We start from the raw sequence: 16,037 nt of genomic DNA, 5'->3' as shown, positions 1-16,037 counted from the left end.
CCAGATTCTGAGAAGATCGTCCGTCACCCGCGCATGCTAATTTATCCGTGTAGTTAAAACTGCTCCTGTCAGCCTCAGCTGATGTGTGTAGTTCAGCAGCTGAAAGCATACACTATAGTTCAATTCAAGTTATTCGTATAGCGTTTTTAACAATTTACTCAAAGCAGCTTTACAGAACATAAGTGTGTCAATACAGACTAGCACATAACGAATAAGAATTCCCAAAGAAATGTTTATATATGAACAAAATTGATTAAATGTCAGCTATCCATAGCTTCTGATAAGCTCCAATCATCTCTACTGATTTCAGTAAATCACTTATTGCTGAATATGAAGTTAGGGCTGTATATATTTTGACACTGGGACAATTTTCAAATTTTTAGCTCTGCATGTATAGAATTAAGTAGAAATGAAAGAGAATTAAAAGGAAACTATCAAGTGCAGACTTTCTGATTTAATTCAAAGGCTTAAACAATAATAACATGTCAAACCTTTAGGAATTACCACCATTTTTGTGGTCCCTTCATTTCCAAGGGCTCAAATGTAATTGGAAAAATGAATATAACCATAAATAAAATGTTCATTTTTAATATTTTGTTGAGAATTCTATGCAGGCAATGACTGCATGAAGTCTGGAACCCATGAACATCAAACACCGTGTTTCCTCATTTGCCTTTACTGCGGCTTCATTTGTGGGTCGTTCTGCCTTTAGTCTTGTCTTCAGCAATCGAAATGCACACTTGATGGGACTGAGATCTGGTGACAGACTGACTGGTGATTCCACTTTCCACCTTCAAAAACTCCTGGTTTGCTCTTGCAATATGTTTTGAATCATTGTCCATCTGTACTCTGAATTCATCGGGCTGCTTCCGTCTTCTGTCACATCATCAATAAACACCAGTGACCCAGTGCCAGTGGAAGCCATGCATGCCCATGCCATTACACTGCCTCCACTGTGTTTTACAGATGATGATGTATGCTTTGGATCATAAGCTCTTCCAAGCCTTCTCCATACTTTTTTCTTCCTGTCATTCTTGTATATGTTGATCTTAGTTCCACCTGTCCAAAGAATGCTTTTCCAGAATTCCAGATGTTTTTTGGCAAAGGATGATTTGGCCTTTCTATTCTTGAGGCTTATGAATGGGCTGCAGCTTGTGGTGAACCCTCTGTATTTGCTCTTGATTGCAGACTTGGACAATGGCACGCCTACCTCCAGGGAAAGTGTTCTTCACTTAGATGGATGTTGTGAAGGGGTTTTTCTTTACCATGGAGATGATTCTGCAATTATCCTCCACAGTTGACCTCCAGGCCTTTTATGTTGCTGAACTCACCAGTGCGTTCTTTTCTTTTTTTTTTTCCAGAATGTACCAAGCTGTTGATTTGGCTACTTCTAATGCTCCTGCTCTCTCTGATTGTATTTGTTTTATTTTTGAAGTCTAACGATGGCCTGTTTCACACGCATGGAAAGTCCCTTTGACAGCATGGTGTGAGATCACAGCAACAGCTTCCGAATGCAAATGTCACAATTAAACTCCAAATCTTTTACCTTCTTAAATGATAAAGAAATAATAAAGGAATAGCCAACGCCTGTCCATGAAACAAATTTTGAGTCAACTTTCCAATTACTTTTGGTCCCTTGAAAAAGGAGGGGGCTACAAATTATAATTCCTACACCCTTCCTGCAATTAAAGCCGAGTTAAAACTGAGCAATTAAAGCAAGAGAGAGCGTGTACTTTAAGCCTTTATTCATTACATAACTGTAACTTGAATATGTGATATTCACATATTCATATGTGATTCATATGTGAATATATATGTGAATATATATATTCATATGTGAAACAGCCAAAAAAATAATTGAACATGCGTCCAAATATACAGTATATACATATATGGACTTAACTGTATATGGCTAAATATGAATACAAATATTACACACAGGATCAGAAGGCTCTGAACTGTTACACATTTTACACATAATACCTAGTTAGTATACCATTATAGTTTGGAAAATGGAATTCGGACACAAAAAGACATGTCATTACATAGCATATAAGGCACTGCAATACAGTCTTGTTAAGGGATGTAAGGCTCTGTGATATAATAAATTCAATGTAATATGATTTATATTACATTCAGTGTGCAGAGCGGTAGACAAGACAATCAGTATTTTTAATGAACGCACACGACCTGTGTGATCTCGGAGCCAGGAAAGGAACGCAGAACATGTCTCATGGCCCAATTACAACTGCCCTGTCTTGCACATGTACTCAATGAATAAACTTTTATTTTTCTGAGCAAAGTGCAGAATCTGTTAGAAACCACACTGCCAACATAAGCAACTGTTTAAACCATCATCTGATCCGGGGGAAGGCCTCACGTTCAGACCTTTCTAACAGTTCAGAACGTCTCTGTCTGAACATGACAACTTTTTGGCTCTCGTCTGGTCTTCTGTAACAGATTTGGAAGCCATTTTATAATCTCTTGCCCACTGTACATACATGAAAATTATATGGGAAAGCAAAACATTCGTTCAGCACATTTGGAAAATAAATCACACATTTCCAAAAGGAAACGTGTGTGTGTGTGTGTGAGAAATATTAAGTACTCAGTGAACAGCACAAAATAAACCTGTTCCTCAAGAATTTATAACCACTGAGCTGCTTTTTCCATTCACATCAGTGGTCTAATATCTGCTTCAGGTTCTGTACCAAAGAAGAAGAATAATTTATGTCATGTTTGATTGATGTAGGTGTGGAATGGTATAAAAAATTCATAGTATGATCATGCAATATATAACACTTTTCAGTACATTGATATCTGCAGGTTAGGATCATTTTAATAAATGGCAACATATCACACATTAGGAGTATTACACCTATCAGGCATAACATTATGAGCACTGACATAATGGCATAATGTCATAACACTTATTATCTCCTCATCATGGCACCTGTTACTGGGTGGGATATATTAGGCAGCAAGTGAACATTTTGTCTTCAAAGTTGATGCATTAGAAGCAGGAAAAATGGGCAAGTGTAAGGATTTGAGCGAGTTTGATGAAGGGCCAGATTGTGATGGTTAGACGACTGGATCAGAGCATCTCCAAAACTGCAGCTCTTGTGGGGTGTTCCCGGTCTGAAGTAGTCAGTATCTATCAAAAGTGGTCCAAGGAAGGAACTTGCAACAGGGTCATGGGCGGCCAAGGCTCACTGATGCATGTTAGGTAGGTTGCCATAATATTATGCCTGATTGGTGTACATTAAAGTAGAGCATTTCCTGTATTTAGCTTATATACTCTACCAAATTCTCCATCAAAACTAATTTTGCTGTTTAAATGTATGACCGTCTGGAAAAACCTACCAGATATTGCTATGGTAGAACATTTTTTTTAAACAAAAAAATAAAAACAGGATTTGGCCAAAATTGGGTTCTCTATCTATAATATAGTCTGGCGTGTCAACTATAATAAATGTTAGTAGAGAAATATAATCAGCCTAATCAATTCAGTTTGTAATCTGATCCTAGACTGTAAAAGGTCTGTGATGCCCGGGCACCACAGCCTGAATGAAATCATTAAATGCAATTTTCACTTTTGCTGATAACCAGCTTTTTAAATGTGATCACTTTTTATGTTAACATACACGCAAAAGAGAAATATGTCAGTTCAGGAAACGTTGAGTTTTCAGAAGTGTATAGTAGAAAATGTCAATGATTCACCATACGGAGGCCACTACAGAAAACTACAGACTATTAAACACATTAGAAAATCAGGAAGTCGGAAATCAGCTTTGGAGTCGCTTTCAGCTGTGATAAAATTGTATTGAGCATATACTGCATCGAATAGGATTTACTGTGACATTAGCTTGTACCCTAAATAGTGAATATATACTGTATACTGTTTAGGAATAAGATGGGATTTAGCCTAATTATGTGCTGATGGTTTAAAAAGTTATTCATGCATAAAGTTAAAAATGTTCATTTCAAGTGGCTTCCAGTATAAATGTCATTGTTGGCTGTGAAGATTTGGAAACAATTAAATATATATTTATTTAAAAAATAAATTACAAACATTTAAGAGATGCTAATCAGCCTACAATACATGTCTTTCGACTGGGGGAGGAAACCGGAGTATCTGATGGAAACCCCACCACCATGATACTGGTCATAACAACAGTCGCAATAATAATAATAATAATAATAATAATAATAATAATAATAATAATAATAATAATAGAAATCATCCTCATCCTTAACAAATACCTCTTGACTAATTTTGTCCCTTTGATTTAGGTGGTTTCTGATTTTTCTTCCCTAGATGTAAATAAAAAATTACATTATAGTAACTGAAATTAAATGAATGAAAGGTAAAGATTATTGATTTGAAGGTTAGTTATTCTCTTATGTAGACATTTTTATTCCGTATTCAAGAGCTAAGAGCTTTCCACAAACGTAAAAATGATTGGATACCGTTATCAAACAGTGAGTTTTGTATCTGTACGTTACTAGTTGCTACAGTGATGTGAGCAAGCAATTACCCAACTGCCCTATTATCAGGCTCCAATCCAGAGATTTGAGGCCTTATCTGGACGGCTATAATAATGAATGATGTAGCATGAAACCACTGCCTTGGACTTTGCAGCATTAAAACATGTAAATGAATATTTCTTTTTACAATCGTCTGCTTTATATGGCAACTTAGATTAGTTACACTCAGGGTGCGAATATCTCATATTATGCAGTGAAACCCATATCATGTAGAAAAAGGTCAGTTAATTTCCTGGAGAATGTCAGATCTTACAATCTTTGCTCAGCTAGGACTTGAAATATCAAGTAAATGCGTCCAAGTTCTCTTCTCTACGTCTCTTTCTTTATCTTGTCTGAAAGTGCCATAAAGTTCAAGGCAAAACCAAAGGACTGAGCCCTGGGAGTGCTTCTGTATAAGAGTGAATTTCAGAACGCATACAATACAGTGATACTCGAAACAAGCCTGAGGGTTAAACTACAAATATCTAACGATCAAGCATAAAAGAATGCTGCTAAAATGTGTCCTTCTCAGATTGTTAAATGGATTAGATTCGATGTTTTCGGTTTCGGTTAACACCTAAAGGCTCAAAATCGGTATGCTGTACTCTCAAATAAGTTTATGCGTTATAACTATTTAGAGGTATCCTTTTTTTTTTTATAATTCAAGTTTTTATTGTTTTCATTCGGTACATGACAATATCATACAAAACACAGATCACAACTCCATACAAATACTGTATGTTAGGTCAGAATATACACAGTGGCTGCGGTTAAGGGAGATAGACAAATACTAACTAAGGACAGAGAAAGTGAAAAGTGTGAAAAGACAGCGTTCCACAAGTTCCAAAAGTCTACCCAGATCGGAATGTCCACAGGAACCCCTGCACTGTTCTTATTATGTAGTTTGTTAAGCAGACGTTCGTACGAAGCTGTCTTAGTCATTATGTTCAGCCATTATTTAAACTCTGGGGTTTTGGGGGTTTTCCAGTGTCTCAAGATGACTCTAGCCGTCGCAGAGACCCCCACCTTGATCACTGTGAACTCTCCCCTTGTAATATTTAGAGGTATCCATTTTTATCTATTAAAATATTTTAAGGCATCACTTAAAAATACTCAGAAATACACCCATGTTCTCCACCATAAAATCGGAGATGTGCCAATTGACATATAAATCTGGAATGATACAGGTGTTTCGAATGCTTTGATATTAACTGACATGACCTGGAATCTCAGCCCCCTTCCCCTTATCTCACATGATATCAGACTCATTGGGCACCCTGCCTTCGGTCAGGGTAAATGGACGTTTAGTGTTTTAAGTTCATTAATGTCAAATAACATCTAAAAATGAATGTTTGACCCCTAAGCAAAGTATCCTGTGATGGCCAGTGCTCAGACAAGTTCCAGGAAAGTGAATAATGACCTAAAAATAATCACCTAAAAATAAAAATCCTCCATCAAGCTGACTTCTTACAAATGCCACTGCCACCCAGCAGTTCCTGACTGCACAGCTGATATCATTTTTATTATTATTATTATTATTATTATTATTATTATTTATTATAATACCTTCTAATACTCTCCTTTTAGATTTAATTTAACCGAATTGCTCGTTTTCCAATATTTTCTATGCTACCAGTAATTATTTATCTCAACATTTTTAGTTAAAAAAATCTGTATTGTGTAAGGCTTACTATAAACACTACATCCTTAAAATAAAAGCACATGAACAAAAGACAGAAAAATAAAAATTCTTGAGAAATAACCAAAAAAAAACAATAAAAAAATAATAAAAAAATAAAATAATAAATAAATAAATAAATAAATAAATAAATAATAATATCCTCTCTCTAATAGCACCTTGCTGAAAATGTATTCATATTTAATCAATGAATATTTCATTTGTGAAAACTAACAATTCTTCAATACAAAAAAATATTATTATTATTATTATTATTAATAATAATAATAATAATAATAATAATAATAATAATAATAACAATAGTAACAGCAACTCTCTCTAAAATCATCTTGATGAAATTGCATTCATATTAAATCAATTAATATTTCACTTTACATGGTCAATAATTGCTGCTTCAGTGCTTAGTGAGCAGACTTCCTTCTTCTCATTATTTAACTAGTGCTGCTAATGTGTTAATAATGAGTCAACACAATGAATTCTAAGCATGCAATTTTCTATCAGCAGCTTGACAGAACAGCATAAAGTCTCCACTGCTCTATTACAGTGTCTCTGCAGGACAGTAAACACAGTTTAATGCACGATCATAGTTTCTCAGCAGAAGGGCACACAGTCCCAGATGTTCTCACAGTGACATTACAGAACAGTGCAGTCTCTAAACACCGTCACAGCGTCTCTACAGGGAAGTGCATGGTCTCCAGTGCTCCTGTTATGTACACTCACCAAAAGTTAGAATCTAAACAGACTCCAGAAATATCAGTATTTCTACCAAACAGCTTGGCTTCAATGTTCTATTTGTGTGTATCTCCCATTTTATAAGTATGGTGGATGGATAAATAAGGCAAAGGAAGAAAGAGGTAATAAAATATATATAACTGAATTCTGTTCATAAACAGGTACCAGTTGTCAAAATTTCTGCAATGTTCCTGCACCACCATTAAATCAATTTTCTCCATTTTCACTACTGGGGGTAAGCAGACTTTGCTAGAACTTTACATCTTTTTGAAAAACTTACAAAAGAGAAACCTATTTCACTTCATATAAGCCTGTAGGTTTCCAAGCTGAACTTAAGCTGGTGTCTTATTTATATACACTATATTGCCAAAGTTTTTGGGAAGTCTGTTTTTACATGCACATGAATGTAATATGGAGTTGGCCCACCCTTTGCAGTTATAACAGCTTCAACTCTTCTGGGTAGGCTTTCCACAAGGTTTCGGAGTGTGTTTATGGGAATTTTTGACCATTCGTCTAGCAGCGCATTTGTGAGGTCAGGCACTGATGTTGGACGAAAAGGCCTGGCTCACAGTCTCCTCTGTAATTCATCCCAAAGGTGTTCTATCAGGTTAAGGTCAGGACTCTCTGTAGGCCAGTCAAGTTCCTCCACACCAAACTCACTCATCCATATCTTTATGGACCTTGCTTTGTGCACTGGTGTGCAGTCATGTTGGAACAGGAAGGGGTCATCCCCAAAATGTTCCCACAAAGTTGGGAGCATGAAATTGTCCAAAATGTCTTGATAGGCTGAAGCATTAAAAGTTCCTTTAACTGGAACTAAGGGGCCGAGCCCAACCCCTGAAAAACAACACCTGAATTCAATGAGTTATGAGAGGGGTGTCCCAAAACTTTTGGCGATATAGTGTATATGTCTATCATTTTTAAATTAAAAAGAGAGAAAATCACATTTAAATATTTGACACCAATTCCACTTACAGATGCTCCACATAACTATACAGATATAACTTGTTCTATATATTGGGGGGACAATGGTGCCAAATTTTTTAAAATGATACCTTTACAATGTAAGGCAATTAATAAGTATAGTAAATAACAAAAAAACAAAAATATTTGAATACTTAACTGCTCTCACTCTAAAATGTCATCTTATTAGGTCAATTGTATTCTATATTTCTGTATAGACTGTCAGCTGGACAGACCCTGTAAATGCTCTTCTGGGTTTTTATGATGATATGATGGCTTATGGACCTTGCTTTGTGTACTGGTGTGTCATGTTGGAACAGGAAGGGGTCATCCCCAAACTGCTCCCACAAAGCTGGAAGCATGAAATTGTCCAAAATGTCTTGGTATACTGAAGCATTAAGAGTTCCTTTCACTGAAACTAAGGGGCCAAGCCCAACCCCTGAATTCAATGATTTGGAGGGGAGTCCCAAAGCTTTTGGCAATATAGTGTATTCATCCATTTTCTGTAATGCTTATAGTACACTGGAACCTGGAGATTGTCCCAAGGGACTCAGAAGTCAGGGCACAAAGCAGGGGACAATCCTGGTGCCAACCCATCACAGGGCACAATCTCACATGCAATCACACACCCAGTCACACACCCTGGACAATTTAGAGCCAACAATCAGCCTACAACACATGTCTTTAAACTGGAGGAAAAAAACAGAGTACCTAGAGGAAAGCACAGGGAGAACATGCAACTTCTACACTCACAGGATGGAAGAAGGAATCAAACCCTCAACCATATTGGGTTGTGAGGCAAATGTGCTCACTGTGCCGAATATATTATGGGTTATCCCTTTTGATTGCTGATAATGGGTAAACTGTAACAAAGTGTACAAAAAAGCTCCATATCTTTATACTTATACACTTCTGACTGGAAGTATTGAAAACAAAATATTTCATTTTCCTCTTTTACTGTTAATAGATTGTGTGTGACATCATGGCTGAGAGTAGATTTGTGTTAGTACCAGGATAAAAAAGAAAAATCACCTAATGTATGTAAAGAGCAGTCAGGATGTAATGATAATTATACATTAAAGGGTTAAATAGTACACACAACCTTTAAAATGACTGGCACCCTAAAAGCTTCTGGGCTGCGGAGCGTACTAAATAACATTTCCAGGTTTTACTGGATTAAAATTGAACTAAATCATCTAAAGTGATTTTCCATAAAGTGCTTTGTACAAAGACCAATCCTCCTACTGCTTTCTATTACAACAGAATGGAAACATTACACTGCAAGCTTACCTTTATATTGGAGAACCACAGATCATTTTCATGAAGTGTAGCCACATAGATGCAACACAGCAGGCCCAGACTGACTCCTACTATAGAACCGAGGATAATACACAACACCGTCCACCATGACGTGCCTCCTGAAAACATAAATATAATTACTCCATGCTACTGCAACAAGCACCATTAAATGCCTAGACACTACTGTTTACATTCCATCACAGTACTTTTACGGTCTATTGTGCTAGAATGGTAGACTTTTTGAGTGCATGGCAGGAAAATGTTACTGACCAAAAGTTGTTTTATCCAAGTTGCCAGCTGCATGCTCACATCGCTGACTCTGAGGTTCCAGACCCACTTCCTTCACTTTACTGCTTTTCCTCTGCCTTAGGGCAGTCATGTTTGATTACAGATCCTGAAACATACACAACAACAGAGACTCCTTTTAACAGATCAAAATATCAGATAAACATCCGGAAAAGTGACTACATCAAGCTCATTTCATAAATTATGCACTTCATTGGCAAGGGGTTTCTGCCATATCATATCACAGTACAAAATTACAACTGATATTCGCTTGCTTTGGTTTTTTTCAACTTTTTTTTTTTCTTTCGATGTTTCCTTATTAATCAAATCTTTCATTTAATTAAAAAACTTTAATTGAAGAAAATGAGGAGAGAGATGTCACACTGCAGCAACGTTGCTCCTTTCAATTAGACTATGCAGACTCAATTTTAAAACATGTTTAAAACCTGAAATTGCTATGAAACCTTATGTTTCCTAATTTTTCAATCATATTATTTAAAATCTAATCTGATTTCAAGGCAGATGCACGGATACAGGCCTCTAGACTTCAGTAAACCCTGTTTACTTTATAGTACCCTCTTGAGTACCCTCTTAATAATAATAATAATAATAATAATAATAATAATAATAATAATAATAATAATAACAGTTTTTCTTGTTATTGAACTTTAATTCTATTCTGTCTCCAGAAATTCTTTATTTCTCAACCTTTCTAATATGCAAATTACCATGACGACAGACTGAGTATGCAAATGAGGCTGCAGCGTCATCTGGCGTCTTAAGCATGTATTAACTACTTTCCCCTGAAAAGGGGAAATATGCATAGTGTACAATATCTAGTACACCAGCCAGATCCACAATGCACTGCTCTGGCTGCAGAATACCCATAATGCACTTTTCAGAAAAGAGTAAACATTAATGATGCAATCTATGGAACACAATGGGGGCAATGAACCCGGGGGTTAACGGGAAAATTGGAAAATAACTTCTTTCAATATATATATATTATAATGCTTAGAAATAAAAGCAGTTATCCTGCATTAACTTCGCAATCGGGATAACATGATAGTTGTCTTTCAGCATCTAGAAACGATTTATATCTAATGCCTCGCGAAAAAAAAGGCAGCCTGCGTTGAAATAAGTCTCCAAAGCAGACGCTTATTGCCACAAAACTCCATTGAAAGGGAGATGATGTATGTGTGCATCTTTGTGATGGTGCTCCCCATTCATTCCGCAGGCCTTTGTCACCGCACCGCTATTTCCTGTTCTCTCCACCGCTGGAACTGTATCGAGTCCAGGCATGGCCATCACAGTCAGTACGGTGTCTTTTTCGTGTCCGTGCATTCGCATGCATTCTGAATACATATAGATAACGCTTAAAATCGCCTATGAATGCGGGTCTCACCCTGTTCCTCTGAGCTCGGGGTAGGCTGTCGGGTATCTGGTAACGCCAACTTTTCGCAGGACACGGGAGATGGAGCCTGGATGATTTAACTTCAGTGCTACGCTTCTTCTCTTCGCCTCTCGGTTAGCAAACGGCTAACGATGATCAAGCTCCATGTTTGCACAGTTTATCGGTCCTGATGTGGCTGGCTGCTGCTGTGTTTCCCCTTTCACTGAAGCGAGCTCGTACAATAGCGCAACGCCACGTGGAAAAAACACAAGGGACGGTTCACAAAAAAACGCCAGATTTAATCAAAGAGTAAAGGAAGATGCTGAATTAAACCCAGTCTTCATGCATTCCCCTTCTGCAGAATCAAAGTCCAACAAAAAAGCCTTAAATGTCCTCGTGCTGCGTGTCGGTGCTTTTTGCTGGAAATCTCATTCATCCTACGCTGCTGCAACATATCTACCCCAATTTTACTTTTCTACTTAAACATTAGGACAAATGGCAACAGCATAACATTTGTCATATCATTTCGTATCAAAGATGTCTCCTTAAGCATAGCACTCTGTGACGGTTTAACATCATATTTAGTACGATTTTATTTTCGCATACTATTTAGTATGGTAGTATTCGCGTTTGGGTGTTACCATGGCGACCCCTCAGAACACGACCACTAGTGGCAGTCTATTAGTACATACTATGTAGTACTTTAGTATGCGTGTTTGGCTGTAGCCATGGAGACCTGTGAACGCAGCTACCGCTAGCAATATTTTCCCATACTTAATATTAGTTTAATTTGGTTTAAATAAACAATATTTTCTTATTGTACACTGAGCTGGTAGTTTATTATTTATTTATTTCAATTATTTATTGTGTTTGTAGAAGCTGTTAACTCAGTTCAGAATATTAGAACAAATGTCAGTTGTGTTCAGCTTCCCTACTGCATCTTAACAATTAGTCCTTTTTTCAGAATAAAGTAGACATTTCAGAGACACTATACTCATTTAGTCTTAAATAAAAGAGTTTCTTGGGTCAAGACCAAACCTAAAAACCTTTATTCAAGCATTTCATGTATGTGAGGCTGCACAGACCGGGATGTTTATATTGCCAGTGCAACGTTTTCTTTCACCACAATCCATTTTGTGGTATATTGTGTAAAAGAAGATATCATTTGTGACCCTTTTAACAAAATGTAACAAACCTGGCACTACTAAATGAAGACCAACATCCACAATAAACCAGGAGAAAAGTGTCTTTCAAGTAGACACTGATAATATGTCCTGCACGACATGGTCCTTTCCTCGATCCATCTTTAGTAATCGTTTAATTCTAGGCAGCATCATGGTGATTCCTGAACCTATCCAGGAAATGCTGGATACAAGACTACATTCTGAATAAAAATCAGCCTGTCTTGGAGGACAGTGCACAAAGTTAGAGTAACTATAAGCCACCTACCACTGAGGAGACCAGACAGAATGAAGGAAATACTGAGGATTTAACCAGGGTCCCTGGAGCTGTGAGGCAACAACACTTTCCACTGCACCAATATCTCACCATTTTCTTTTTCCCCACTGATGAAATAATATTGTAAGATCTCTTATCTAGAGCTTGAGACAGTGCCTGCTCATTGCTCACACTGTACACATTAATAGAGCCGAGTGAGTTTCTGATTGGGGAACCCTTTGCTGTTAACACGTTGAATGATCACCCTGTTATAGAAAGTCTAGCAACATCAGACAGGTGTAGTAGTATATAGGAACACAATCATGGTCGTAAATCCCAGATAGAAAAGAATTCTTCAGTGATATAGAAAACATGCTCCAATACAGTAGTATGAACTTTGTTTAAATCAGGCTTTGGATTTGGTCATGGCCGTGATGCTGGTAGTTACTGGTAGGTAATTAAAAAAAACAATAGTGACATGTATTTACCTTTTTATAAATATAATACCTCACCCTTGAAAGCATGAAAAATACTTCTAAAGTAAGTACTTAAGTACCTGGTTCACTAAATTGCACAAGCACACACTGTTCCTTGCCCACTGTTGCTATGGTAGTCATGACAGCAACACGCCATTGCTAAAACAGAGCTCTTTTACCTGTCGGAGTAAATGCACACCGAATATTTTAATTAAAAGATTCCATTTGGAAGCATATGAGACTCATCCTCATCTTCGAGTGAAAGAAGCACCTCGAGCAACAGCTACATGCATCCTGAAAACACTGGGGTGAGAGAGAATTTAAAAAGGGACTCGTATCTCAGTAAAAAAAGAAATCATAAAACAGTTAATTGTCCTCAAGCATATTTCTAATCTAATAGTTTTGCATCCATGACAGAAATGAGGCAATTATCAACACTTTTGTTGTTGGATTTTGATCCTATAGAAGATGCAGAATTGAATTGCTTATCTTTGGTGGAGCAGCTAATGAGAAAAGATAATGTTAATAATTCATGCACGCTGGTTGTAGCAGAGAATGGCAGCTTAAACCCTAAGGGCAATAAATGTGCTGCGAGCTGTGCAGAGCCTTTGTTGACTATGTGAGTAACTTTCAACCAAACTTGTCTGGTCTCATTCTGTTCTTGAAGAACCCGTCCAAACACAACACCGTATCTCTCCCTGCAGAATCAATTGAAGACAAACCTGAGGAAATATTCACTCTAGGTACAGGAGGCTTTTTTTTTTTTTAATTTGATTTTATTTTACACATAATTTAGGCAGGAGAATTTCTCCTTTAATTCTTTGTGGCTGCAGATATTTTTGTACAACTGTTGTGAGTGATTTTGTTGCAGCCTGTGTGAATGAATCTAGAAGAAAAGCTACTGACGCTTCCCAGGTCAAATAGATTTACAAATAGATAAATTATAAGATTAATAATAAACAATTCATTGTTTCTAGTTTTTTTTTTTCTTATCCAGAGGAAAGAGCGACAGTAGAGAAGTGAGATCCACAGCTAGAAACATGAGCAACACATGGCTTATGAAGAAAAAGCTGGAGCAGATAAAAGCAGAAATGCAGAGACTTTCAGAGCGGCACGCTCTCACTCGCCCTGAACGGTCAGACACTACATGCAAATGTAAAATACTGATATAAAACATTATCAAAGCACATCAGGGGACACCAGGTGAAAATTAGACAAGTGGTATCTCTACATTGTTAGGTAGACAAGAGTTATTTGGTTAAGAGCAATCATATTAACAAGAGTTTAAATATATTCCTATTCGTGTCCATAACCAAGTAATTTAATATTTTCTTTGTTGTTGCATTGAAATTTGACAAATTATCACATAAAAATTGTCACATTACATTTCAATATTTCACATAGCACCAGCTCAGGTGAACACACACACACACACATGCTTGTTTAAATGCATTGTTTCTATATGATTAATTCACATGCACATGTGCAGCAGACACTCTATACCTCATCGAAACCTCATAATTAGAAGATTAAAGAAAGAAAGAAAGAAAGAAAGAAAGAAAGAACATGCTATAAAGTATAATTGTCCACACTGTGAAGCTTTCTGTAAGGTGATGCTTATTTAACATTTTTGGAAGGAGTCTCCAGTGTCAGCACTTCACAGTAATGATATTTTCATCACAGAGGAGGTTGTGACTTACTTTTGTGATTTTACTCTCAGTGCATTATCTTCATCTTCATCCACACTCCTCATGTATTTTTTTTTTTTTGGCAGGAAAGCATATCATCCTTTTGTGTGGAACAGCCTGAGTCCTTACAGAGACACTACAGAGATTGACTATCTGTTCGCCATGGTGAGAGCCTGCAGCTTCAGCCACACTTGTCAGAATTAGTATGCTTTCTCAGCAGCCTTTATTTAAACATACCTTTTTGGCATGTACACCATTTTAGTATTATATATTATATTAATATTACTCTTATGGATGCCATAATGTTTTATTGGTGTAGAGATGGTAGAATAAATAAGATCTTTTCAGAATTTCCTAGGGTTGATATTTCTTTTTCTTTTTTTTTCTTTTACAAGTTTTTACTTGGTAATAGGAATATTACTCATGCATGGCTTAAAGGTAAAAGGCACATGCTGTATTATTGTGGAAAATGCATGCGGGCCTAGATGATAAAAAAGCAACTATGCACCATTTGTGCTGGCTAAATGGTTTAACAAAAAATAAATAAATAAATAAATAAATAAATCGAACAATTTTCTATTTGCCGAGGCTGTACAAACAAGACATGCACAAGTCTTTATAAAGTTGCACCAAAGACACCACAGCGTTAAAGAATTCAACAACGTGATGTTTTGTAAATGTTTGTAAAAATCGTATTTATTTCCTAAAAACCATGTCCATGTCCTACAAGTCCCATATTTTTTATATCACCAGAAATAATGTTGGGTGAAATAGAGCTTGGGGGAAATTAGGTGTCACAACAGCCACATAGGAAGAGCAACCAGGGCTTAACACAAGAGCAGCACAAGACACCATAAACTTGCACAAAAATAACAAATAAGAAAAAATGAATATATACATAAATCTACATATACATAGCTCTCTCAAAGTTATTTGCAGACCAGAAATGAGGTACAGATAAACTGTATGAAAATATGACTAAAATGTTTAAACCTGTATGATAGATATGTACAGTATTCATAAATAAAAGCCCAGTGCATGTGTAAGTATGTACAGTGACAAAGTACGTTCAATTGAGTCTACATACATGGCTTGACTAATCAACTATACTTATATTTTTTCAAACAAATCATTATACAGATACCAATTTTAAATGTCAGCTTTCCATTTATCTACTCATCCTTCACATGATCATGCTGTTGATCAAGTGTTATGTTCTTTTGTTTTTCAGTCGTCTAGCCAGCGTAGCAGGGATCGAAGAGCTTCAGCTCATCTGTCACACTGACACGTCATGTCCGGGATGTATATGTGATGAATATTGGACATTTCTGATTTTCAGATTGATGAGAGAAGTAATGTATTAGCAATTTTATGTTGTTTAGAACCATGTAACGTGCTAAAAACCTTCTCAAATCTCTACTTTATTCAATTTACAGACATTACTGTTTAGACACAAAGACTGACCTTTCAGTATTTACTTGACAATATATTCTTCTTTTGCTGAAATCTTTTAGTGTTGTTTGTTCAATGTTTTATGT

The 16,037-nt window shown here is 36.5% G+C and overlaps 1 protein-coding gene across 1 annotated transcript in view; it reads right to left on the bottom strand.

The window, feature by feature from the left end:
• dpy19l3 (dpy-19 like C-mannosyltransferase 3) overlaps nucleotides 1-11,352 on the bottom strand; it is a 53,641-nt gene extending 42,289 nt beyond the window's left edge. Inside the window, exons 1-3 of the mRNA XM_058382241.1 lie at nucleotides 10,911-11,352; nucleotides 9,491-9,614; nucleotides 9,212-9,339 (exon numbers count right to left, since the gene is read on the bottom strand). Coding sequence (XP_058238224.1) covers nucleotides 9,212-9,339; nucleotides 9,491-9,599 — 237 coding nt within the window. The 5' untranslated portion in view covers nucleotides 9,600-9,614; nucleotides 10,911-11,352. The remainder of the gene's footprint in view (nucleotides 1-9,211; nucleotides 9,340-9,490; nucleotides 9,615-10,910) is intronic.
• Between the last annotated feature and the right edge of the window lie 4,685 nt (nucleotides 11,353-16,037).

This window comes from Hemibagrus wyckioides, linkage group LG27 (assembly GCF_019097595.1).
Source record: "Hemibagrus wyckioides isolate EC202008001 linkage group LG27, SWU_Hwy_1.0, whole genome shotgun sequence".
NCBI lineage: Eukaryota > Metazoa > Chordata > Actinopteri > Siluriformes > Bagridae > Hemibagrus > Hemibagrus wyckioides.
The sequence above is the reverse complement of the archived record's forward strand: the minus strand, read 5'-3'. Positions and strand labels throughout refer to the sequence as shown.